Source organism: Oculina patagonica, chromosome 1 (assembly GCF_052425735.1).
Source record: "Oculina patagonica isolate OP01 chromosome 1, crgOcupat, whole genome shotgun sequence".
NCBI lineage: Eukaryota > Metazoa > Cnidaria > Anthozoa > Scleractinia > Oculinidae > Oculina > Oculina patagonica.
In genome coordinates this window covers 15130656-15153830 of record NC_135758.1, presented here as the reverse complement: position 1 = coordinate 15153830, position 23175 = coordinate 15130656, and the positions used below count along the sequence as shown (strand labels likewise).

The 23175-nt window shown below is 40.2% G+C and overlaps 1 protein-coding gene across 5 annotated transcripts in view; it reads right to left on the bottom strand.

Moving 5' to 3' along the window:
- Window positions 1-23175, bottom strand: part of LOC144658572 (uncharacterized) — a 154108-nt gene that overhangs the window by 105489 nt on the left and 25444 nt on the right. For all 5 annotated transcript variants that reach the window (XM_078519041.1, XM_078519033.1, XM_078519019.1 and 2 more), the window contains one exon: window positions 20644-20750. In XM_078519041.1, the coding sequence (XP_078375167.1) occupies window positions 20644-20750 (107 nt within the window). The remainder of the gene's footprint in view (window positions 1-20643; window positions 20751-23175) is intronic.

Genomic DNA, 23175 nt, shown 5'->3' with positions numbered 1-23175 from the left:
CTAATAGCCAATTGGGGGTGAATCTCTCTAACCACACGTTTCAAACTGCGGTACCACAGCTGGTCTTTATAAGATTGTTTTCTTATGGTCCAAGTTTTAATACTATTAATATTATTGAAAAAACATGGCATTCAGCATGGGGCGCCACTTTTCACTAATAAACGTCAATGAAACCGTTCTACCCTTGGAGAGTCTAAGTCCCGAGCTATACCAGTTTTCAACGCATTCACTGGATGTAACTCAGTTCTGTGGCATAATTGGAAAAAAGACAGCATGGATCTCAGAGCATGGGAATTATGTAGTCAAGTAACACCTGCCCTGGACCACATCTGGACACGTCTCTTCGAGCAGCTGAGTGTCTCCTTAGAGATTTTCCAAAAGCTAGAGAGATATATGGTCAAATATATGACAAATCAAGTCCTCTGGATTCTGTGAACGACACACGACTGATGCCATTTTCAAAGCTAAAAAGAGACTTGCAAACTATTCCTCCGACACAGGTATAATAAAGCGTTAACGCTAGGTTATCGGTAAAAAAGAAAGTATGGAGTTTTATTCTAATTTGATCAGCTTACAAATTGATTAGAAAGAATTAAACACCTAAAAGCAGAAAGAACTTCGAGCTTACTCTCTAAACATGCACTCCTGCAGCATGCTCAGAGGACAGTGTATCAGGCAGGAATTTGGACGAAATCGAGATGCATTTCAGGACGTTCCTTCTCCTGCAGAGAAAGGAGAGGACAACCAATGGCAGCCACTTTAGATAATTATCCCAAAAGTTTCTAATGTTTGCAGAGAGCTTATCAAATGTATCTCTGCAAAGGACGCTGCAAATGTGCCGAACAGAAAAGTTGCAGTGCACGCCATTGTGTAAATGTTCAACTGCCCAGCTGAGAGCCATTCTAAGAGCAAGGGGCATTTGTGAGGGTCTTAGCATTGAACATGAGCATTCCCGATATACTATCAGATTTAATGTACGAAAAGATGCGGTCAATTTACACGCATTTGTTTCGTTTCTTTGTTAAAGTTTTGTTTGGTCCTTGCTATCAGCCGAGCGAAGACTAGGTACTAGAAACTGTAAATTGGTTTTGTTGACACTATTTTACATGCAATCTTTTCCAAAATAAAAAAGTTTATAGAGAATTAAGGGAAAACAAGACAAAATTGCAAAAATTTGTTTCAACTAGGGCAAAATATCTGTTTTGAAAATAGAACCACAGGATACCCAACCTTGATATCAGTCAAAACCGAAATATCCCCTTAAAACGGAATCGTGAGCAGATTGACTTGGGCACCCCTTCTAATATTATTTGGTAGGGTGTAAGCAAATTGTGTGCCAAATTTCATGCTTTTATCACTCTTGTCACGATCAGGTCGTTAAGCCACCTGACTACTCGATAAATAAAGTACGAAGCATGCTTGAGAACTTGGTAACCAAGCTACAAACTCAGTGGTCACTGGTAACTACACATCTGCCAGGTTACTAAGCAGCCAAGATCGAAGCATGAACGATGGAAAAATGTTTACCTCGAGCGAATTTACGTCTTATATAAGCAAGAAATGTTACCTCTTTACTTGAAAATTGTGCCAAGGAGTATGAGCAACATTCAAACATTCAAATTCTGTAAGGAGAACTGTCCTTAAATTGATGACTGCATCTTTTTAACTCCCCAACTCATGGTGCGTCTTATAACCGAGCACTTTCGGAAAATTTTCAGTTTGGAAACTTAGCATGACAAAGTTGCCAAGTTTGGGGTGCGTCTTATAACCGAGTGCGCCTTATAACCGAGAAAATACGGTATTTAGCATCAGTTACATCAGAAAGAGAGAAATCTGCCTCAACTATACTGGATACCAAAGCTTCACAAGACACCATATAAGGCACGATTTATTGCAGGTTCATATTCGTGCACCACAACTAAGCTATCCAAATTAATCACAGACTGCCTTAAACTAGTCGAAAAGCATTGTACTTCTTATTGTAAAACAATTATGGAACGGACAGGTGTCAACAGTATGTGGGTTATCAACAATTCCTTGGATGTTCTTCGTGGATTGCAAGAAAAACAAAAAACAAGATAAGCACATGGGATTTTTTAACTCTCTCTACAAGTCTTCCCCACGACAAGCTTAAACTTCAACTGCATGATCTACTGGAAAGAGTTTTTACAACCAGAGGAAAGGGCTTCATTGCAACCAATAACTATTACACTTTCTGGACGAATGATAAGAATTCTACGAAATACACCTACTTTTCTTGTAGAGAGCTTTGCCTCGCTATTGACTTTCTTATCGACAACATCTACGTCCGTTTTGGAAACTCAGTTTTCCGACAAGTTACATCCAAGATGGACTTCAAACAGAGACTCCGATGTCTTTCTTCGCGACTTCTTCAGCAAGGCTTCAAATCAGCATTGCTCCTTAAATCGTTTAATAAATTCTTAAAATGCCACGGCGCATTAATTGAAAAATATGGCGCTTTGCTAAGAGAGTTAAGATCGGCAGTTCATCGTTAAAAACCATAGAAGTATCCTTTGCTAGATGGTAGTTTTTATATCTTTTTAATAATCCTTGTTTCTCTGTACACTCACTGTTTCATCTCACTATTATGAAGGTGCGCGCGCTAGTCTTGTGCTTGTGATATCATGCGAGCGCTTTGCTTAATTTATTTGACGTGTGCGCTTAGTTCGTAATTTAACGGTTTACATTTATTTACATTATTTTCCTTATTATTTTGTCTTGTCTGTAACTGTGCTCACATCGTGGGTGGCTCCTCCTAACATGTTCAACAATTGGTATAGGATTTAATGGAGCCGAAACCAATTGTGGAATTGCACGCATTTTAGGCATCCTACTGATGAACGGTTATGGCAATTAGATATTTTCAGGAGCGTCATTACGTTCATGGTCTGTCCCCTTAGAATTGAGTGAGCGTGTGACGTGTTCACCAGACCGTGGCGAGAGCATGATCTGGTGCACGAAATGCTTTAGCGACAATTTCGGGGGAAAAGCTGCAATTTTTAACAACAATTTTGGCAATTTCGACATTTTATGCTTTGTAATTCATAGTTTGTGCTCTGCTCGTGCACTGTTCTGAAAATTTGTAATTTTTTAGGTCTTTTTCTAAATGTGACCCTCCACGGGATTTGGGTCACTTTGGTGTTGACACGTGCACGACACGTTCGCACGGTTATAACACGACACGCTTAGCGTGTCAAGAACCTCGATATGCGCATAACTAATAAGCAAAACAAAAGTTAACGTGTTCCGTGTTGGTTGCCTTTGTTCTTACCTGCTTGACACGGAAAAGCTTTTTTTCTTGACACGGTGAGATAGGCTTTGTTTCGATTCTTGTACGGTACGAGTAAGCTTCCGTGTTGCTTGACACGGTACAAAAAGGGTTTGTTGCTTGACACAGTAGGAGTAAGCTTCCATGTTGTTTGACACGTTTCGAGAAGGTTTTGTTTCTTGACACGGTATGAAAGGAATTTGTTCTTGGCACTTTACTTTTGACGAAATTAAATTCGAAATGCCGGTTGAAGTGATTATTTAAATTCCAGTCGGATCAGATTTACCCTGAGTGCGATATGCAATGAACCCGCATCACTACAATTCCACTTCAATCGCAGTAAGGAGAAATAAGGTTGATCTGTTTTAAACGCCATATTCGCCCATGACTTGAGGATATTTTTTTTCCTGAGACTGATTTTGTAGTTCTTTCGAACAACACTACTGAAATGTGAGTTTGGGCGAGTGTTCATTTCAGAAACTCGATCGATCCTTGCAAGTCCTTAACTTTTTAATAATCGGTCCCAAGTTTCTTTCAAACTTAATTACAGCAACGAACAGATCACATATTTGACGGCCATTTTCCACTCCTATCATAAGAATGTATGATCATTTTACAGTTTTTTGACGAGAAAAGTTCTCTGTCAATTATTAACATGGCAAATTGAATAGCTGCGAACCGTAGATAACAATTATGGCAGAGTAATCTTAGAGTATGTGTCGCTCAAACTACTAGGTTTTACATCGTTTTTTGCGCTCGTTTTCTCCCGCGTGTAAATCGAATTTTTGGCATCGCTGTTTCTTTCAGCAGCGACAGCGATGCAGATCAAACTAATAATGTTCAAAGTCTCAGAAGATATAGTTCGGCAGTATAAGAACGACATAGCCGAAGTTTTGGCAATTATTTTAACATCGGCCGAACTGATCGAGATCAACCGTCAGATATTAGATTTTACCAGATGTCCATTGTCAATAAATCCTCTGACGAGAAAGCGTACTATGGTAGTCCCTGACTTTATATACTTCTCTCTTCGCACGTTAAACGTGTTATTTCTCATCCTTCACACGGTAAGTGTGCGTTGACACGGTAATTCGCATGGTAAGCGTGTGTATTTCGCACGGTAAGCGTGTCTGTTTCGCACGGTAAGCGTGTGTGTTTCGCACGGTAAGCGTGCTTTATTCGCACGATAGCTTTTGTTTTTCGAGTACTGACAAGGACGATTGTCTAGTCCTTTGTTTTTACCGTGTTCTAAAAAACAAAAGAAATTTTAATGAGGGATTAACTGGACACGGTTGTTCCGTGTTAAATCATGTCTCTTTTGTCTTACCGTGCGAGCGTGTCGTGCGTGTGTCAACACCAAAGTGACCCAAATCCCGTGGAGGGTCACAAATGCTGAAGGGGACAACGCGGTATGATTCTTGTAGAATCCGTGGCGTAAATTTAATTAGACTTAAATGCATCATAGCAGTCTAAGAGAAAAACAAAGGTATCATGTTACAAGCCTTTGCACAAAAAGCACAAATATCACGTTTGCTGCTTCAATACTGAACTGAAAGGTGAACTCATTTGACTTATTCTCAAGCGAAATTACCCTGGAAAATTATTATCACGCTGTCGATTGATTGGCCATATTGGTCAACCATTCGTGAGTAATGGACATGGGAAAACGAGACTGCAATGGCGTATACGTTCTGACAATGTGATAAAAGGGAAAAAATTCCCTGTGCTGCATGGCATTTGTAAGAGAACAAAAGTTAAAAACAAAGTTCTTACTAAATGACTATTAAGTGCCTTTCGAAAAAAGTTCAATTTTCCACGTACATTTTATGTTGTGGGCTCAGCCCTTCTACTTCTTCCACTAAAGAAGAGCAGTAACCCCCAGAAAAAACTTACGGACTTACTAACAGACCCAATGGATAGACGGTTACTGACGTAACCACAACAAGATATCTTTGTCAGAAAAAAGGTGAATAAAAAATTAAATCAAAGATTACTTCGAGATACCGTCTATTTTGCATGTCTAGTACATTGTATTAGTGGAAATTATCCAGTGCATTGTTCTTCGAACATATCTTTCTTTGTTGTTCAGTACAAGCATTTTTTTTATCTTTGTGGAGGAAACGCTATATTTGACATAATTATTTGTCAGTCACGACGGCTGAGTGCTTTGCGACTCGTATACTGTGGCTTGGTAAAAAATAGAGCAATTGGCAGTGAGTAATTTAATTTGGATTCAAGAACAATTACCTTCAAAATTCTCCTCATAACGTATACGTAGTTTCTACAGCTTATAGAAAACAAAATTAGAACAGGACTTGGGAGGGTAAAACATTCACATGGCATCAGCTGTCAAAAAGTACACAACTCTATTCAAATTTCTGTTGACCAGTACATTGAGTTGCCTTGTTACTCGATCTTTTGTCTTGTCACGCAATCTTTACCCCACATAATATAATTGCCAAAAGCCACTTTTCCTCACGTTATTCTTTACCTTACAGCTACACATGCCATTTCTAATGGCTACATTTCCCGTTAAATGAATGCTACTATTTTTCTAATGGCGATGCTTTAACTTCCGACGAAAGCAACATTTTTCAGCTTATACTGCTTCCTCCGGAAATTCAGGCTACAAAAACACTTCACTTCACTTCACACCTGCAATGAAATAATGTTGCAATTCTGAATTCTGCATCTCAGCAGAAAATAATGTCAATCTCTGCAAGTTGTGCCCAAACAGTATGAAAACAAAAAGTGAACTTTTTATTATCTCGCATTAATAGATAAGTGAACTTTGTTCCCAATTCCCAAAGTGAACTTTGTACCCAGTTGCCCATTCAATTTTCCATGGACGGAGAGCAACTAGATTGTTTCTCATCGTTTAAATACCTACAATCAACCCAAGACAGAAGTCCTTGGGAAGGTTGGAAATGAACGCTTTGATTTCAACAACTTATTTGTCAGTCAATAAATCTGATTTATAGGTATGTACACAACGTGTATAGGCCCCCCCTCTCCCCCATATCAATGTTGAAGTATTACTGAACATTATGATGGACAATATGCTGTGGTTTAAGTCTCTAGGTATACTTCAACATTGAATGAGGGGGGAGGGGAGCGCAAACTGGGTGACCTTCCCAACAGTATTGTCTGGGGTTGTCTGAATATGGCATCCAACATGAAATATTCCATAACAAAAAAACTATGTACGCTATGAAGCTGAGGCTTGATGTAAAGTCAACATAATTTATTATCAATTAAGGGGCCTGACACATGTAACAATTGAAAACTGCTGCTTATTTCCTTTTCTGGTACCTTAACTTGTAACCAAAAAGTTTACTTTACTCCTTTACATGCCTCGAAAATCAACAATGCATTTTAATCAGCCTTATTAATTCATTTTTAAATAATTTCTATACATTGCCAGCCATCCTGCATAGATTTGGTGGCCATGTTGGATTAAAGGATCTGAACCTTAAAGCTTGTTTATCTTTTACTCTTTGTTTTCAGCAGTCAATAACAATAACTTCCAAATATTTTATTTTTCAAGCTGTACAGTCTGCTAAAAGTCAATTTATAGAGAACAGTATTCACTGTTTGTGAAATGAGAGTAAATTTGAAATAAAATTCTTTTTCTGAAAGTCTAACTGCTGATCATGTGTTTCATACAAGTTACTACAGGATGTTCATTCCAGCTCACACCTCTTGACAGCCTAGCCTCATGCAGAGTGATGTGCTGTATTGCAGGATATTGTTTTGGTGAATCTGTAAATTAATTAAAAATTCTATGTGCCTTGTTAAAATAAATCTGTAGGACAACACGTATAACAAACCATCTAAGTGTAAGCAATTTGTTATAAATCAGCATGGCATGCAACCAGGTTCCTTTTCGGCTGAGATGACTGCATGCATTTATTGGGAGGGGGGGGGGGGGAAGGAGGCATGAGACATGTACAGAAATCAACCTTAAGGTTACTATTGTTATATTAATGATTTTAGCGAGTTGGGCGAAAGTCGTTAAATTTAGTACTTGCTTAAATTTGTCTTGGTCAAATTTCAAGTACCTCCCCGGTACCCTCTTCCCACCCTAATGGAACACACACTTAAACATGGTCGAGTTGAAAAAATCATGAATAAAATGGATACTGGTAACTTTGTTAGTTTTGTTCTTTCAGGCAATGCAATTTATGTTCATTCAATGTTTTCTTTTACTGAACATTTATTTTCATCTTAGCCATATGTTCATCACCGGCCAGTAAAAGCTGGTTTACACGATATTACTATTTTTTGAAGTTTTTGGAAAATGGCTATATTAAATAGTCGCTAAATCTTTCTCAGAAAAAATGGCTAAAATTAATAGCCGCTGATAATAGTAACCTTAAGGTAATTAGTACTCTCACCCTTTGAATTAATGTTAAATTTCTTTGAATGTCTACCCCATAGCACTCAGTGGATGCTGACAAAGCAAAAAGTTACATGAGTGCAATGATACACCCCTGGAGAACTAGAATTACCACATGTTGAACTAATATGTCCCTTTTTATGACAGACGATGTGTATGAAGAAAAAATAATTGTAAGGGACTGATGTATAATACTGTGTTTACAAATGCAGTTTTGCCTTAAATAGCAGAGCAAATTTATCATTCACAGAAAGCTTAATACCTAATGAGCTAAGAATGCCAGAGGAAATTTTGATTTTAAGATGTATAGATGTACTTGGGAACTTCGTTAACGAGAGTGAGACAACGAATATAAAATATTACTAGAACAAAAACTTGAGGAACATGCAAATTATTGATGGACCGAAAGACAAAGCAAGCCAACTAATTGTTTCGAAACGCATCAGTTTCATCTTGCTGAGTGATACCAATCTGTAGTGGAAAATACAGCCTTATTTATTACTAACCAACTATTTGATGGATCTCAATGAAAGATAATTTCCTATCTGCGGACTTTCAAAATAAGCTATTGATCGGCGTGTAAGCTCCTTGCTCCCTCGGCCATCGTTTCCGTTGCAATATTGTGTGTAAATGTAGATTCGAGCACTGGTCTCGCTAGAAAAATTCCTTCCATAAAGAAAAAATATTCGTGTTCTCCTGATGTACATCCACAAACTCCCATTACATCTCGCGAAACCATCCCTTCGTCCACGTTCATCCGCCATTTTGAACTTAATTTAAACTTAATATAAAATTGCCAGGTTACCAATTTAATTGACTACCATCTCCAGCAGACCGCTAAAAGTCGTTCATTGCATTCACGACTTAAAAAGGCATAATAAAGCAGCATTTAGCCTCGTTCAGTACTGCCATCCGGTAGAGGGGGGTTTATAATCGGATGCATTTTTTTGTTTCTAGGTAGATGGGCCTATAACCGGGGGGGGGGGGGGGGGTGCTTATAATTGGAATTTTACGGTATAGTATATTCTTCCTTTTGGTCAAGTTGAAAGTTGAAGCAATAAAAACTTCCGATTAGGTGAAAGACGGTTTAAACGGTGTTGTTATTGCGTGACATGTTCTGATGTTTATAAACATTTATCTGTATGGAGTGTGTAACTTATTTGGTTAAGACGTCAAAAACCAATTCTCTTCATGTCTCATTTCTCCGAACTAACATTTAAAGAACTGTATACAACCAGTAAGGAGAATTAGCATAAACATCTTCGGAGTAGAAGGGTGGAATTATTCGTTTTTGGGATTTGGTATGTTTAGTTCAGTTTTATTACGCTCTTTAAAGAACACTAGGGACAATGTCGTAGTTGTTTCTAAGTGACATTTTTATTGACCGTATGCGAACGGTGTGAACAGTTTCCGTGACTTCTTGCAGGCAAGCAATAGTAAACTTAATTACACTGTAAACATTTCGTCTCACAGTACTCCACAGTTCTCCATGAGAAAATCGCGCCGAAGAACGCTATTTTAAGATATTTAATGCAGCTCTTCTTAAATATAAGTTAAGCAGTAAAACTTCAAGCAAGTGAGATGATGCTTTTATCTTGAGGTAACGTTTTTCAGTGATTTTGAACAGTACTCCAAAGTGAAATAATGAGAATGATAACATTTCATTACCTTGTTTTGATGGAGTATGGTGTGTTTTCCTCTTAATAAAGCAACATGTACTTCAAGTTTCATTCCAACGAAACATTTCTTTATAAACATTAACCACGTCCGGGTACATTCCTGTTAAATCAACTCCGAGCGCTGTAATTTCGGAAACATTATGGAGTACTGTTGTATTTTCGCGGAGTACTGTTGTCTGAGATACACAACTTGTTAACAAGGTGTTGACAGCTGACAATAGAGATACCACTTATCATTCAATGTTGTCCAAAACTAAGCGAGCAAAGCAGTGTCCACACGGTACCAAGTTTAACTGCTCAGCTGGTGGAATTGGTCGCCAAAACTGTATGAATTTCCATCTCACATTTAACATCTCTTAATTCCAACGTTGTGAAATCAACAATAACTTTCACCTGTCAATCAATTCGTCTAATTCCAATTTTATTTAATGAAAAATTAATTATGTTGACTTTGGAGAAAGTGCCTGGTAATAAACAACATCGTCTGAAAATTTCATCCATTAACATTGCATGTAACACTTTCAATACAGTCTGTAAAGACCCCAAGATGTACTACCATGCCCAGTCATTTCACAGACAACCCAAGACAGAAGTCCTTGGGAAGGTTGAAAATGAACGCTTTGATTTCAACAACTTTTAAATAAATCTGATTTATAGGTACGTACACAACGTGTATAGGCCCCCCCTCTCCCCCATATCAATGTTGAAGTATTACTGAACATTATGCTGGACAATATTCTGTGGTTTAAGTCTCTAGGTATACTTCAACATTGAATGAGGGGGGAGGGGAGCGCAAACTAGGTGACCTTCCCAACAGTATTGTCTGGGGTTGTAGGTGTGGTATTGGAGGAGAAATGGGATTGTAAGATGCACGTCAATTATCTTTTCAAAAAAACTTGGTCATTGCCTCACAGTGTTTAACCTAATCTCACATTTACTTGATAAGAAGACTCTTATGGCATACTTTCATGTTCTTCAACATCTAGATTATGTAGATAATGTTTGGGGCGATCAACCTGGTCTAACAACACAGATGAAACAGCTGCAATCATTTCAGAATCGCTTTGCAAAAAAGATTGAAAAAGACTGAATGTCATCAGCTGATGTCATAAAATCTTTACAGTGGGTGCCTTTAGATAAGAGACGTCATGGACCTAGATGCAACCTCATGCCATTAAGGAAGACATTGCTGAACATTTTGATGTTTTTAGAACAAATGCAAGTCAAATTCATGGCTATAACACTAGAAACGGCCACCTTCCCAAATTAAAGAAACCAAGAACAGAACGGGGCAATTACACAACCTTTTTCAAAGCACTAAATGGCTGGGCCTCACTGCCCAATGAACTAAAGAGGCCAATGTTGCATTTGATTTTTAAGCGAAATTTGAGGGAACTTCCTTAAAATTCCTTTTTTATCTTACGTTTTAATTATAAATATCTTATTTTTTAATCATTTTTAACAATTTTTATTATTTTTAAGCATGGGTTTGCTTTTAATTTTCTTTTCAATCAATTTTAATTGGTCAATTTTTATGTTTTGAGGACCCTCCTGAAAATCACTTATGGTGATTGGAGGCCTCCTCATTAAAATATTTTATATTATTATTATTATTATTAATATAATAAATTATTATTATTATTAAAAATAAAACTTAAGGTAAAAGCTGTTAAAATTGATGCTAAACGTTTTCGATCTGTTCGATCATGATCATGATCGTTTTCGATATGTTTCGATCTGTTCGATCATGATCGAACAGATCGAAAACGTTTAGCATCAATTTTAACAGCTTTTACCTTAAGTTTTATTTTTAACCTTTTATCGGCGAAATGTATATATTATTATTATTATCTCACTATCAATAGATAACAGTTTGAATTGGGATTGAAAGTGTTGACGCATTACTATTGAGTGACGTTTTCATCACCCACAGTGAAAAGTATTCGCTTGAGAAATTAAAATATCCCCTTGAGAAAACATAGGCACGCTTAGCGTGCAGGAGTTATTTTTTCAATTTATGGGGTGGCTTGGGGTGAAACTGGGTGATTGTCCTGTCGGGATGGTTTATGCCATGGGTTGAGCTATTACTGTATGGCCGCCCACGGAGACACTTTTTTGCACAAATTTGCTTGCAAACAAAATAGTTTTCACATGCATTTTGATACATCAGAACTGTTTTATTTAATTCGTAAATTTTCATCATTTAATTGAAAAACAAAAACTAATTCAATTATCAAAAATATGCCACAAAATGACACATTCTTATTCTGTTTAAAGCGGTTATTTCGTTGCTAGCTTTCTAGCAGCCGTAACGTGTTACTTTTGTTTGTTACGGAATACTTTTGGCTTTTTGCCAAACACTGTTGTTTTTCTCACTTTTGTAACATGATACCTTTGTTATTTAAAACGAACGTAACACGATACCCTTGTTTTTCTGGAAAAAGCCACGTCTCCATATAGACATTAAACGAAAAGTACTATAATAAACAAAGTAATAAACGAATCAAATCAAAAACCACATTCTTCGGGAAAGGTCTTTAAAGCGCAGTACACCTGGAGTATTTGTTTTCTGTCAGAACTGTTCAACAAAGATTTTTGTTCATTGACAACGTAAATTCTATTCAACAAACAAGAACTAATTGAGTTATCAAATTGTCACGGAATGGCACGCTCTTATTCTGTTTTTGCTATCGATCGTGGTTGCTTTTAACAGCAAAGTTAATACTTATACCGGTTCATTAAATGTTTGAACGAGATGTTTTAGAGTTGATTTCAGTTTACTTTGGCCGCCCGCTTTGTGAAGTTTGTTGGGAAATTGGAAACTTTGTTATGAAGTCTGAACTTTTCAAGTTTGGTAGTTGAGGAGAAACAAGACATGTTGCTCGAAAGTCATGGCGATTTCTGAACTCGATGATTTTAATGTGGCTAAATATTTACGTAGCTAAATATAATTTAGGCAAAGTTAAACTCGAGCGGAGATGGCCATTGGTCTCCGCCTTTGCTGCACGTGGCCCTCGGGGGTTTTCCAGGGGCCTCGGGTTGTTGTGTTTGCTATCAGCATTGCCTTCGCATTATTGCCTTGCTTGCTTTGCTAAGTGCTGATCGTATCGGATCATTCGCTAAATATTTTTGCTTGGTTCCTTCGCTGTACTCCTATTGTTTGACATGCCGACTACAAGAGGCACTAATAACAGGGTGGCGGCTGGCCTTCCATTGCAAACCTCCAATGCCTCTGATTTACCGGCTTCCAGTGTTAATTCTTTGCTGGCGAACGTTCCTAGGACTTCTTCGGCGATCGTTCCGGGCAGTTCTGCCATTCCAGCCAGCGCTCCGGATGTGCCATCTCCTGCTTTTTTAGCTTCAGTGGTGACGGCTGTACGAGAGGCTTTGGCAGCCGAACAGGCCGTTACATCGAGCTCGTTGCAAGCGCCTGTGCAACCTTCCAGCGTGGCCGGTGCGATTGGGGGCGTTCCCCCCACGTTCTCGGATCAAAGTCTCCAAAGTCAAGCTTCGATGCTGGCTGCTTCTGGCCTTGGCTTCTCGTCCCCCCTGTGTCGATCGGACCGTTTGCTTAGTCGCAAGGTAGGCCAAACGTTGTTGTACCTTCTTTCGTGTCTACCTTTTCTTCACCGCTTGTCTCTTCGATCGCTCCTTCCTGCAGCAGTCTTTCGTGTTGCCGCCAGGATATTCTCCAGTGCCGCCAAAGCTGGTGACTCAGATTGCTTTGAACAAGTTTGTGGAATTTAGCGATTTGCTGTCCACAAATATCGAACAGTCGCAGTCAGCTGATAACGATCCTCAGCTCCTCTTTGACGGAAGAGTGGTGATTACATCTACGCAAAAGAAGCCTAAGAAGCGCATCGAGGACATCGGCACCTGGATGGAGGCTTTGTCAGTGTACTGCTGCGTTCTGACGGCTTATTTCCCAAACCGCGCAAAGGACTTGCTGCTATACCAGATGATGATCCTGCGGACGTATCGCCATTTTTCTGGCCGAGTTTGGTTGGCATACGATCGGGTGTTTCGCGAACATGCTGCCGCGACGAATTTGACCGACTGGTCAGCTGTGAACGTGCAACTTTTTAACTTTTATGCTGCTGGAGCTGTTGTACGCGGTGACGCTGTTAATGTCCTGAGCGAGCCTCATGGAGCGCCATCATCCAACGTCATTTGCAGGTCGTGGAACAGTGGCCGATGTGTTGCTCTGTCTACTCGATGCCGTTTCGCCCACAAGTGCTCAAACTGCCATGGCCAGCATCGTGTCGGAGATTGTTCCATATCCTCCAACAAGCAGACTGCTGAGTCCAAATGCCCTCCTGCCTCTCCCCCACATTCCCGGAGCAAGTCTAGGCGATCATGAACTGTTGTCTGATTTAATTGTTGTATTTCTTGCTTTGAGGGCGGAGGAGTGTTGTGTAGCAATTTTGTTTCACTCTGCCTTGTGTAATTAAACCGGCTATTTGACGTTTTCCTTTGCTTGTGGCTTGTATACATGCATGCGGGGGGGGGGGGGGACAATTTCCTGTAGCTAGCTATTTATCCTATCCTTGCTGTATTCTTTATTTTAGTGCCTCTCCCTCCCCTCTCAGCAGTTACTCCACTGCAGGCAGAGCAGTTCGCCCGGGAGTTGCACCATCATCCTAACCAACAGCTGGTTCAGTTTGTACTAGAGGGAATTTGTCATTGGTTTTGATTAGGTTTTTCCCCTTCCCATCCTCTCAAACCAGCCAAGAGGAATAAACCATTGGCGGATCAGCATGATTCTGTTATTGACAAGTACTTGGCCAATGAGGTTTCGCGGGGTAGGGTGGCAGGCCCGTTCAATTCCCCCCCTTTACCCAATCTCCAAGTGAGCAGTTTTGGCGTTATTCCCAAATGAGGGCAACCGGGGAAGTGGCGTCTCATTGTGGATCTTTCATCGCCCGAAGGGTCTAGCGTCAATGATGGGATCAACCCAGATGAATTTACACTCCACTACATTACGATGGATCAGATAATTCGCCTTGTGTCCCAGTTGGGACGGGGGGCTCTAATGGCTAAATTTGACGTCGAGTCTGCTTATCGCAATGTCCCGGTACACCCCTCAGATCGTTACTTGTTGGGGATGAAATGGCACAACCAATATTACATTGATTTGGCTCTACCCTTTGGCTTGCGCTCTGCCCCGTTTATTTTCAATTCAATTGCTGACTTGGTGGAGTGGATCCTAGTGCACCCTTATGGCATCCTGGCTTTGCTACACTATTTGGACGATTTCATTACTGCCGGCCCCCCAGATTCTTCGCAGTGCGCACATAACCTGGCTGTTGCCTTAGCAGTTTGCAAACCGCTAGGCTTACCTCTCCATCCAGAGAAATGTGTGGACCCTGCAACGGTGTTGGTAGTTCTGGGAATTGAATTGGATTCCATAAGCCAAATTGCCCGTTTAGCTGCGGAAAAACTCTCTGCGTTGAAGGATTTGATCCGCTCCTGGCTTCCACGCAAATACTACAACAGATGCGAACTGGAATCCCTCATCGGACATCTACATCATGCGGCCAAAGTGGTGTGGCCCGGCAGGACTTTTCTTCGTCGCATGATCGATCTCCTCTGCTGCTTCCGCAAGAGGGATCACCCGATTCGCCTCAATAAGGAGTTTCACCTGGACTTGCGCTGGTGGCACCAGTTCTTGTCGCAGTGGCATGGGGTTAGCTTCTGGCTTTTTCCAGGCTTGTCTTTGGAAGCGGAGGTGGAAGTTTCTTCAGATGCGGCAGGATCACTGGGCTACGGCGCTTTCTTAAAGGACAGCTGGTTCGCAGGGTCTTGGGCCCCGTCTCAACAGCAGCAGTCTATCGCATATAAGGAATTGTTCCCAGTAGTAATCGCTGCTCATGTTTGGGGCCACCAGTGGTGCTGTAAGCATGTGCTTTTCCGTTCAGACAACGAGGCTGTTGTCCACATGCTGAACTCTCGGACGTCTAAAATCTCTGGCCTCATGCAGTTGCTTCGCAGTTTGCTGCTTGCGGCGGCTCGCCATTGTTTCTCGTTTGCTGCCCAACATGTGCCTGGTGTTACCAATCAGATTGATGATGCTCTTTCTCGATTTCCTTGGCAGGAATTCAGGCAACTGGCCCCACGTGCACATCCGCATCCTACGCCAATCCCTCCCGACCTGCTGACGGACTTGACCTCTCCACTTTGGAGCAACAGTGCTTCTCCTTCCTGACGCAGGGCCTGGCTCCATCAACTCGGCGCTCCTATGCATCGGCCCAAACAAAGTTCATCTCCTTTTGCCGTCAGCTGGGAAAGCTGCACCCCTCGGGGTCGCCATGCCCTACAGATGAATGGACGCTGTGTCTTTTCGTCACGTTTTTGGCTAGGACTTTGCAGCATTCCTCCATTAAGGTCTATCTTTCTGGTATAAGAGCTCTTCACATTGACCAAGGTTTTCCAGATCCGCTCATTGACTGTCTTCGCCTGCAGAGGGTTGTTCGTGGCATCAAGTGTTACCAAGGTACTCCTTCCTCCACACGGCTGCCTATTACGGACGACTTAATGCTGGTAATCTGGCGGTCTCTGGATCTTAGCCTACCTGATCATCAGATGTTCTGGGCTGCGTGTTCTCTGGGATTTTTGGTTTTCTCCGCGCATCGGAGTTTACAGTGCCTAACTTGTCAGCATTTTCTGCATCCCTTCACTTGAGCGTTCAGGACATCGCAGTGGATTCTTCGTCGCTGCCCTCGTCTATGCGTGTGCAGATTTAAGGTTCCAAGACTGACCCGTTTAGGAAGGGCTGCTTTATCCACATTGGACTTGGTGGGCGTCCCCATGATGTCTTACCTGGCCGCCAGGGGGGATACTCCTGGCCTGCTGTTCCTTTTTGCGAATGGACAGCCACTTACTCATACAAACTTTACAGGGTAGCTTAGGCAGATTATGGCTTCGGCCCATGCCAGATACCGGGTAACTTCTCTTCGCACAGCTTCCGCATCGGGGCGGCCACCGTCGCTGCGCGTAATGGGGTGCCAGACCATCTTATACAAACCATGGGCCGTTGGTCTAGTAACGCTTATCAGCTCTACATCAGGACTCCGGCTGAAACGTTAGCGGCACTATCTCATAAATTAGCTTCACTGCCCTTGATAACTTAAGGCTTGCCACGTCAGCATCATTCAACCCGACCCAGCTTGCAGATTTGCCAGGTATGCGTTTATTACCTTTCCTAGCTTACCCTATGGCGGGAGTTTTTTCCTGGTGCTTGGGGATTCGCTTGAGGTGTTCAGAGGTACCCGGTCACCCTGTCAGCGGGTCCCTCCGTTCTCCAAGCACCTGGAAACGGGATATTTGGGTGGTTTCCGCTGCCAGGGTCGCCATGGATACCTCCTTTTTATGCTGCTTGCAGCTGGCCCCCCACTAACCTTTAAGGCACCAGCTCCCAAGCTCATCATTAGCAACGAGTTTTAATGTGGCTAAATATTTACGTAGCTAAATATAATTTAGGCAAAGTTAAACTCGAGCGGAGATGGCCAGCGGTCTCCGTCTTTGCTGCATGTGGCCTCCGGGGTGGCCCTCAGGGGGTTTTCAGGGGCCTTGCGTTGTTGTGTTTGCTATCAGCATTGCCTTTGCATTATTGCCTTGCTTGCTTTGCTAAGTGCTGATCGTATCGGATCATTCGCTAAATATTTTTGCTCCCTCCCAACCCCCCTTTTGGGGTAGCAGACAGTTTCGGTGGTTTGTTTCTGTGTCAGGTAGGTATAACCATAGGTAAGTATCTCTACTGAGTTTACTCAGTGTGACGGTGTCGGTTAGTGGCTGCTGTTTGGGTGGTACCCGCTGCCAGGGTTGCCATGGATACCTCCTTTTTATGCTGCTTGTAGCTGGCCCCCCACTAACCTTTTAGGCACCAGCTCTCCAGCTCATCATTAGCGATGAGTTTAAGAACTGGTCAAGGAAGGTTGAAGTAGCTTGAAGTGCAAGACAACGTTTCGCATCAGCGATTACGCAAGTGATTTGCCGATAAATAAATTTTATGCATGTAGAAAATTGGTCAGACAAATTTTAACTTTTTTGTATGAAAACACATATTTAACGATTTCTGTGAGGCATAGTCTTCACTCTCTTCAATTTCAAGTCTTCTGCATTTGTAAACCGGATGAAACTGGATGGTTTACCCATATGTAAAAATTAATTGATTTTAATCGAAGCCGACGCTACTCAACAGGGAAGACTAATTTGTTCAAGACAACATGTTTACGGCTCGCCGAACATAAAAGTTTTTTATTTTTATGACATTTGTTTCCAACAGTTTAGCATACCAAAGCCCTTTTTGATAACATAATTACAGAAGGTTTTAATAAATTCAGGTCGAAGTTGGGAACTTTGTATCGAAGGTCACAATTTGATTTACAAACTCGCAACCTATTTGGCAACTTCGTAACAAACTTTCCAATTTCCCAACGAACTTCGCAAAGCGGGCGGCAAAAGTAATGACAACATTATTCTTCAAATCTACTTTATGCAATTGTTCTATGTAATTTTTACTACGGTCAGGAAAGCTAGCCTCTCCAAACGTACGCTCGAATAAGACGAATAACAAGTTAGTGTTGGGCCTTTTGCTCAAGGCGTGTGCGTTGTAAGCAGGCGAGCATTACGAAAAATGTTTTTAATCCAGGGGTAATTCACAACTCACCAATTCGGCCTCCTACAAATCTAAAATCTTCGAACGAAATCCCTCACTACAACTGTGTCAGATTGCTTCCCCCTTAAAAACTACAATTTGATTGGTTCTGATAGTACCTGAAATCTGATTGGTGTGACAAACAAACATACTTCACTGACCCACTGACTGACTGATTACATGGCCCATCACACCGACTAAGAGCTATTTTTGAAAAAAAAAAACTCAATAAATACAGTCCCTTAAGACTCAAAACAGGCCTTGAAATGCAAAATACATCCTTGTTTTTCACCAGAATCACGTTTAACAGCGTTTTTTAGCTCGTGTTTGGGCTTTTTATTTTTATTTTTTCGCTTTTCCTTTTTCTCTTCTTCCTTTCTTTTTGCTGCAGTGTTTGGCCTTCTAGCTACCAGGCTTCTTTCTAGTAGAAGAATTTCCACGAAAGGTCAAACGAGGCAAGAACTACTTACCATGGACAAGCAAAGGGTGGAAAGGGGAAATTTTCCTCTGAGTTTTTCACTGAAATTTTGAAGCGTTTTGGTGCATATTTCAAGCTCCATCAATCTCATCATGCTGGTTTAGATATCGTTGGCAAGATCTTGTTCTGCTTCACAATTGAATAGCTCGCTGTAAGAGCTGTTGCCATGACAACAGTTTTGCCGCTGGTGCTGTCTCAATAAAAACTAAAATTACCAGTTTTTGTCTTAAACCAAGAACCATCTAGCGCAGCCAAACCAATGGTGGGAATTAAGGCAATATGGGAACTATGTCTGTTTTAAAGCAGGACCCTTTGTCTCACTTTAGAGGTCAGATATGAGGATATTTGTCTTTTTGACAGAGAGAGACTGGAGCCGAAAGAGTTGCTATGGCAATAATACTAAGGGTGACATTTTGTTCCTGTTGTGATGCACATTTGTGGCGCCAAGTTTCAAGAACACTGCTTCAATATTTCCAGAGATATTTTTTATTCAGTATTTTACCATTTTTTAGAGTCAAATCTTATGACATCATCACTGATCTAATTTGCATAATACAAAAACGTCAATATCTCTGAAACGAAAAAGGATATTTCGAAAAGAAAAACGCCATTCTTCTGTATTTCGAAAGGCCTTTCAAATAAGCAGAAAATATTTTTCATGTCACACTTTAAAGATTATTATGGGATATCCCTGAGTAGCTGAATCACGGGAACAGCTACGGGCTAAATCTAAGAGAATTTTTATAAGTCTAAAAATTCCTTCTTATTTCCAAACGTTCAACACAGCAACACAAGGCAAATGTGCCAAAACTTCAAGAAAATAACGTTTTTTGGAACAGAAGTTGCTTCTAGACCTTGCCTGGCTCAGTGCGTATTCTAAAGCTAAGTTTACCGCCAGTCTTGGCAGGGCTTAGCAATCTTCAGACAGCAACACATCTCGTTTCTTTGAGATATGCTAGTGGCTTAGGGGTTTTCAGACTTAATAATGTCCTTTCACTACCTGACGGGTGCAGAGATGTGTCAAATAAGCGGACTTCTAATGCTAAAGGTGAGTTTTCAACTGGTCTCATGCCAAAATAATTCAAACGTAAGCTTATGTCACATAGTAGTTTAAGAAATTCATTTCCAGATCCCGGTTTTTGAGCGAGCGAATAAATTCCCCCCCCCCCCCAAAAAAAAAAAAAGAAGGACAATGTTTTTCTATTAAATTAAAGACCACACGCAAAAATTCAGGCATGTTTGAGCAAAAATTCAGGCACGTTTGAAGGAAAAAACGATTTTTCATCCAAACAATCACTTGGCATAGTCTTACATCAAGCTATTCACTTTGAGCATAGATGTCGCCTTTCTGGGTGAAAGGTGATGACGTCACAAGCAAATGCCAAGATCCTTAACGGCCAGTTTAGGCTGGTTCAGGAGTCAATGGGTTAATAAATTAAACAACCCAGCATTGTAAACAAACAAAAGCTTGATAAAAATCCCAACTGCTGGGTGGCAGACCAGTTGGCTATATACAGTGTACAAAGAGTGTAAAAATTGAATTCGGAGCCCCCTAGACAAGGGAGGAGGTTAACCCAATAAATTATATTACAAGTGTAGCACCCAGTTGCCCATTGGATCCATGGGTTGCCCTACCCCGTGATAAGCTCTTGTAGTTATAGCTATTGCCACTTACATATTAAATCTACCGGTATTTGCACATTTGCCTGTTTGGTGTGTTAATTAAAGTGCTACATACTATGATCAAATCTTCACTCCTGGCAATTTTAAGCGTATCAAAGAGAATTTAATGAAAGATTCAAATCAATATGGCATGTTCCATTTTCAAATATCTATTTTAAGTTGGATTTCATTGGTGGTTTATTATCAGATTTGACAATACATTATAATCAAAAGCATGTGATTTAACTGTATTGAAACAGCCAAGTCAAGTTGACCTCAGCTCAGAAGATGGGCTAGCATTCAACGTTAATCAACTGGTGTTTAATAACAAATGCAATTTTCATTGGTTTGAAGACATTAATTTTTGGGTTCTTAGCACTACATCTTGTGACAGTTCCTATGTTATATTTTGCATACCGGTATGTATTATACTTCATATACCGGGTATTTCATTTGTGCATTTTGTAAGGTAGTACTTACTTTTTGGAATTATCTGCTATATTAACCTTGGCTCCTCTCTCCAGCAATAATTTGACAACGTCTTCATAGGCTCCCTGTATTGCCATCAACAGAGGGGTTCTACCATCCTGGCCAGAATTGAATTCAACAAAAACATCAAGATTGTTTATCAACTAACAGTTGCATGTTAATAAACATGCACAATCAGTGCTGACTGACATTTGCAGACTGCAGATTTTCACTACGATTAGTCTACGTCGCTTAGCCTACTATATGCACTCCAGTTAGCCTGAATAGCACTTCGGTTAGCCTTTTTATGGTTAGCTCTCAATAATGGTAATCATTATGGTAACATGATAATGTTATGTTCTCTTAGCCTGCAGAAAATGTCAGACACCGCACAATTAGCTCATGACTGCAATGCCATTTGGGGTAAGCCTTTAGGTACACTGTATATAGTTTGGCACACATAAAAATATTATTACCCTAATAGGTAACACAATGTAAATGTGTGTACACTGTACACATAAATTTTTATTCTTTTTTTTATTCTTTTGGTTTATTTTCTGTTTTTCTAAGAAACTTATTTTTAGTTATTTTCAGGAATAGTGCTCCTACCATATTTTGTACTGCAGCCACATGTCATTTTCACTCACTTGATATGCTATCACAAATTTACAACCTTTCATTTTCAAATGTCAAGGACTAGTTCACACTAGTGACATAATGACATAATGGCAAGGTCACAAAAACACAACAAAAAAAACACCACGCCTTGATGTTGATGTCACCAATATGAACAACTTTAACACTGACAACATAATGACAAAGCAGGAACATACTGACATAGGCATAACAATTTAAGGCAAATTAAGTTGCTAACATTATCAAAAACATAGCTTGGTGCAGTTGCTGTTTTTCTTACTTGATACATGAAAAAGTAATTATAAGTAATTTCCCCTCTCCCTCTTTGCAATGTTGTGTAGCATGCCGAAAAATAATGCCTTCAATTGCTGTCATTTTTTGCCACAAACTGAAACGCACTGCACGAGTAGTTTGGGCACATTGTACTATCCAACACTGAGACAGGGGGATGGGGATGGGTGGGCGAACCCCTTTTGTCAATAATTGTAGTGTGGGTGTTGAGCCAGAAAAGCATTAATGCATTTATCCAACTGGCCCAAAACATTTGGCGTCGGTATAAATCTCACACTAATGATATCGATTCAGTTTAACAAAAAATTGTATCACGTGACCACTTTGTGATGTCACAGGGAGGACATTGGGCTGCAAGGATTTGCATTTCTTATATAAATTTAAATAACAGTAAAAGTGAGTCCACTATGCGAACATGTGTGGACTTTCATTTGATTAAATGACATTATGAATTAATCAATGAGTTACTGTAGCAGGCAACAACTTCAAGTTTCGAATCGAGTAATTAGAGATACAAGGCGAAAAAACAAAGAAATTATCAATCAATTTATTTTTTACAAGACTGTTGGAAGAACAAAGTGTACTATTACTTGTCTTATGTACTACGCTTCAAGAAACACACGTTACCATTGCCGCTTGGGATGTCACGCAATGTGAAGGAGCATGGTGTGACCCTTTGTCACGTCGTTCACGACAAATGCCTTTTTTTCATGCAAATAAAAACCTAGAATCCTACAAGAACAGCAGTTATTAGACCAAAAGCCTTTCCTTACCGCTAGCAAGATAGGATACTATTTTCATTAAAAAAAGAAATGTTGAGTGGAGCACATGAACTGTCTCGCATCGCTTGTTTACACAACCCTTACTTTTTGTGTAAAGTTTGTAAACAACTCATCAAAAAAAAATTATTTTCTTTCAATGAGTTCTTTTTTTTAACCTTTTTGGAATAAGAGCGTTTCAATAAGCTTTCACATATAATTTCTTAATAGCTTGCGTAGAAAGGCGGAGAAATATATTTTTCTGTTCACGAAATATTCACTTGAAGTCGGTGTTTTGAGAGGTGGCGAAGGACGTTATTTGAACCGACAATTAAATTATTTTGTCGCACGGTTTGGATATATGCATATTCTACGGTCCGATGTTATTTTTATTCTTATCATGACAATGTTTTAGTTCAGTTCTGAATACGACATCGGTCTTTTGTTAAATATACTACTTGAGAGAAATGGAGCAGGTGAATTATATCCCGGAGTCCAAGACAAGTAAAACAACACGATCAGCGAACTTGTTTTGATACAACTCGTTGTGCATTCATTGTATGTGGCAAAGCTGAAAGAAATAAATAACCAGACATTTGATTCGTTTTAATATGCGAATCAAAAATGCTCAAGCCGCACAGAAAAACCAAACACTGCGGAAAGTGAGACAAAGTGTGAAAAAGAGAAACGTGACCTACGACCGCAGTTGTTCAGCTCATTAGATATGCAGATTTCAGCCGTCGCGATTGTTATTTCACTTTTCATCTACGCCACCGCTACCTTTGCAGTTGTTCCTTGATGTATATTTTCCAGCCACCACATGCTCTTCGAAAGATGTGTCAAAAAAGGCTTCTAGATT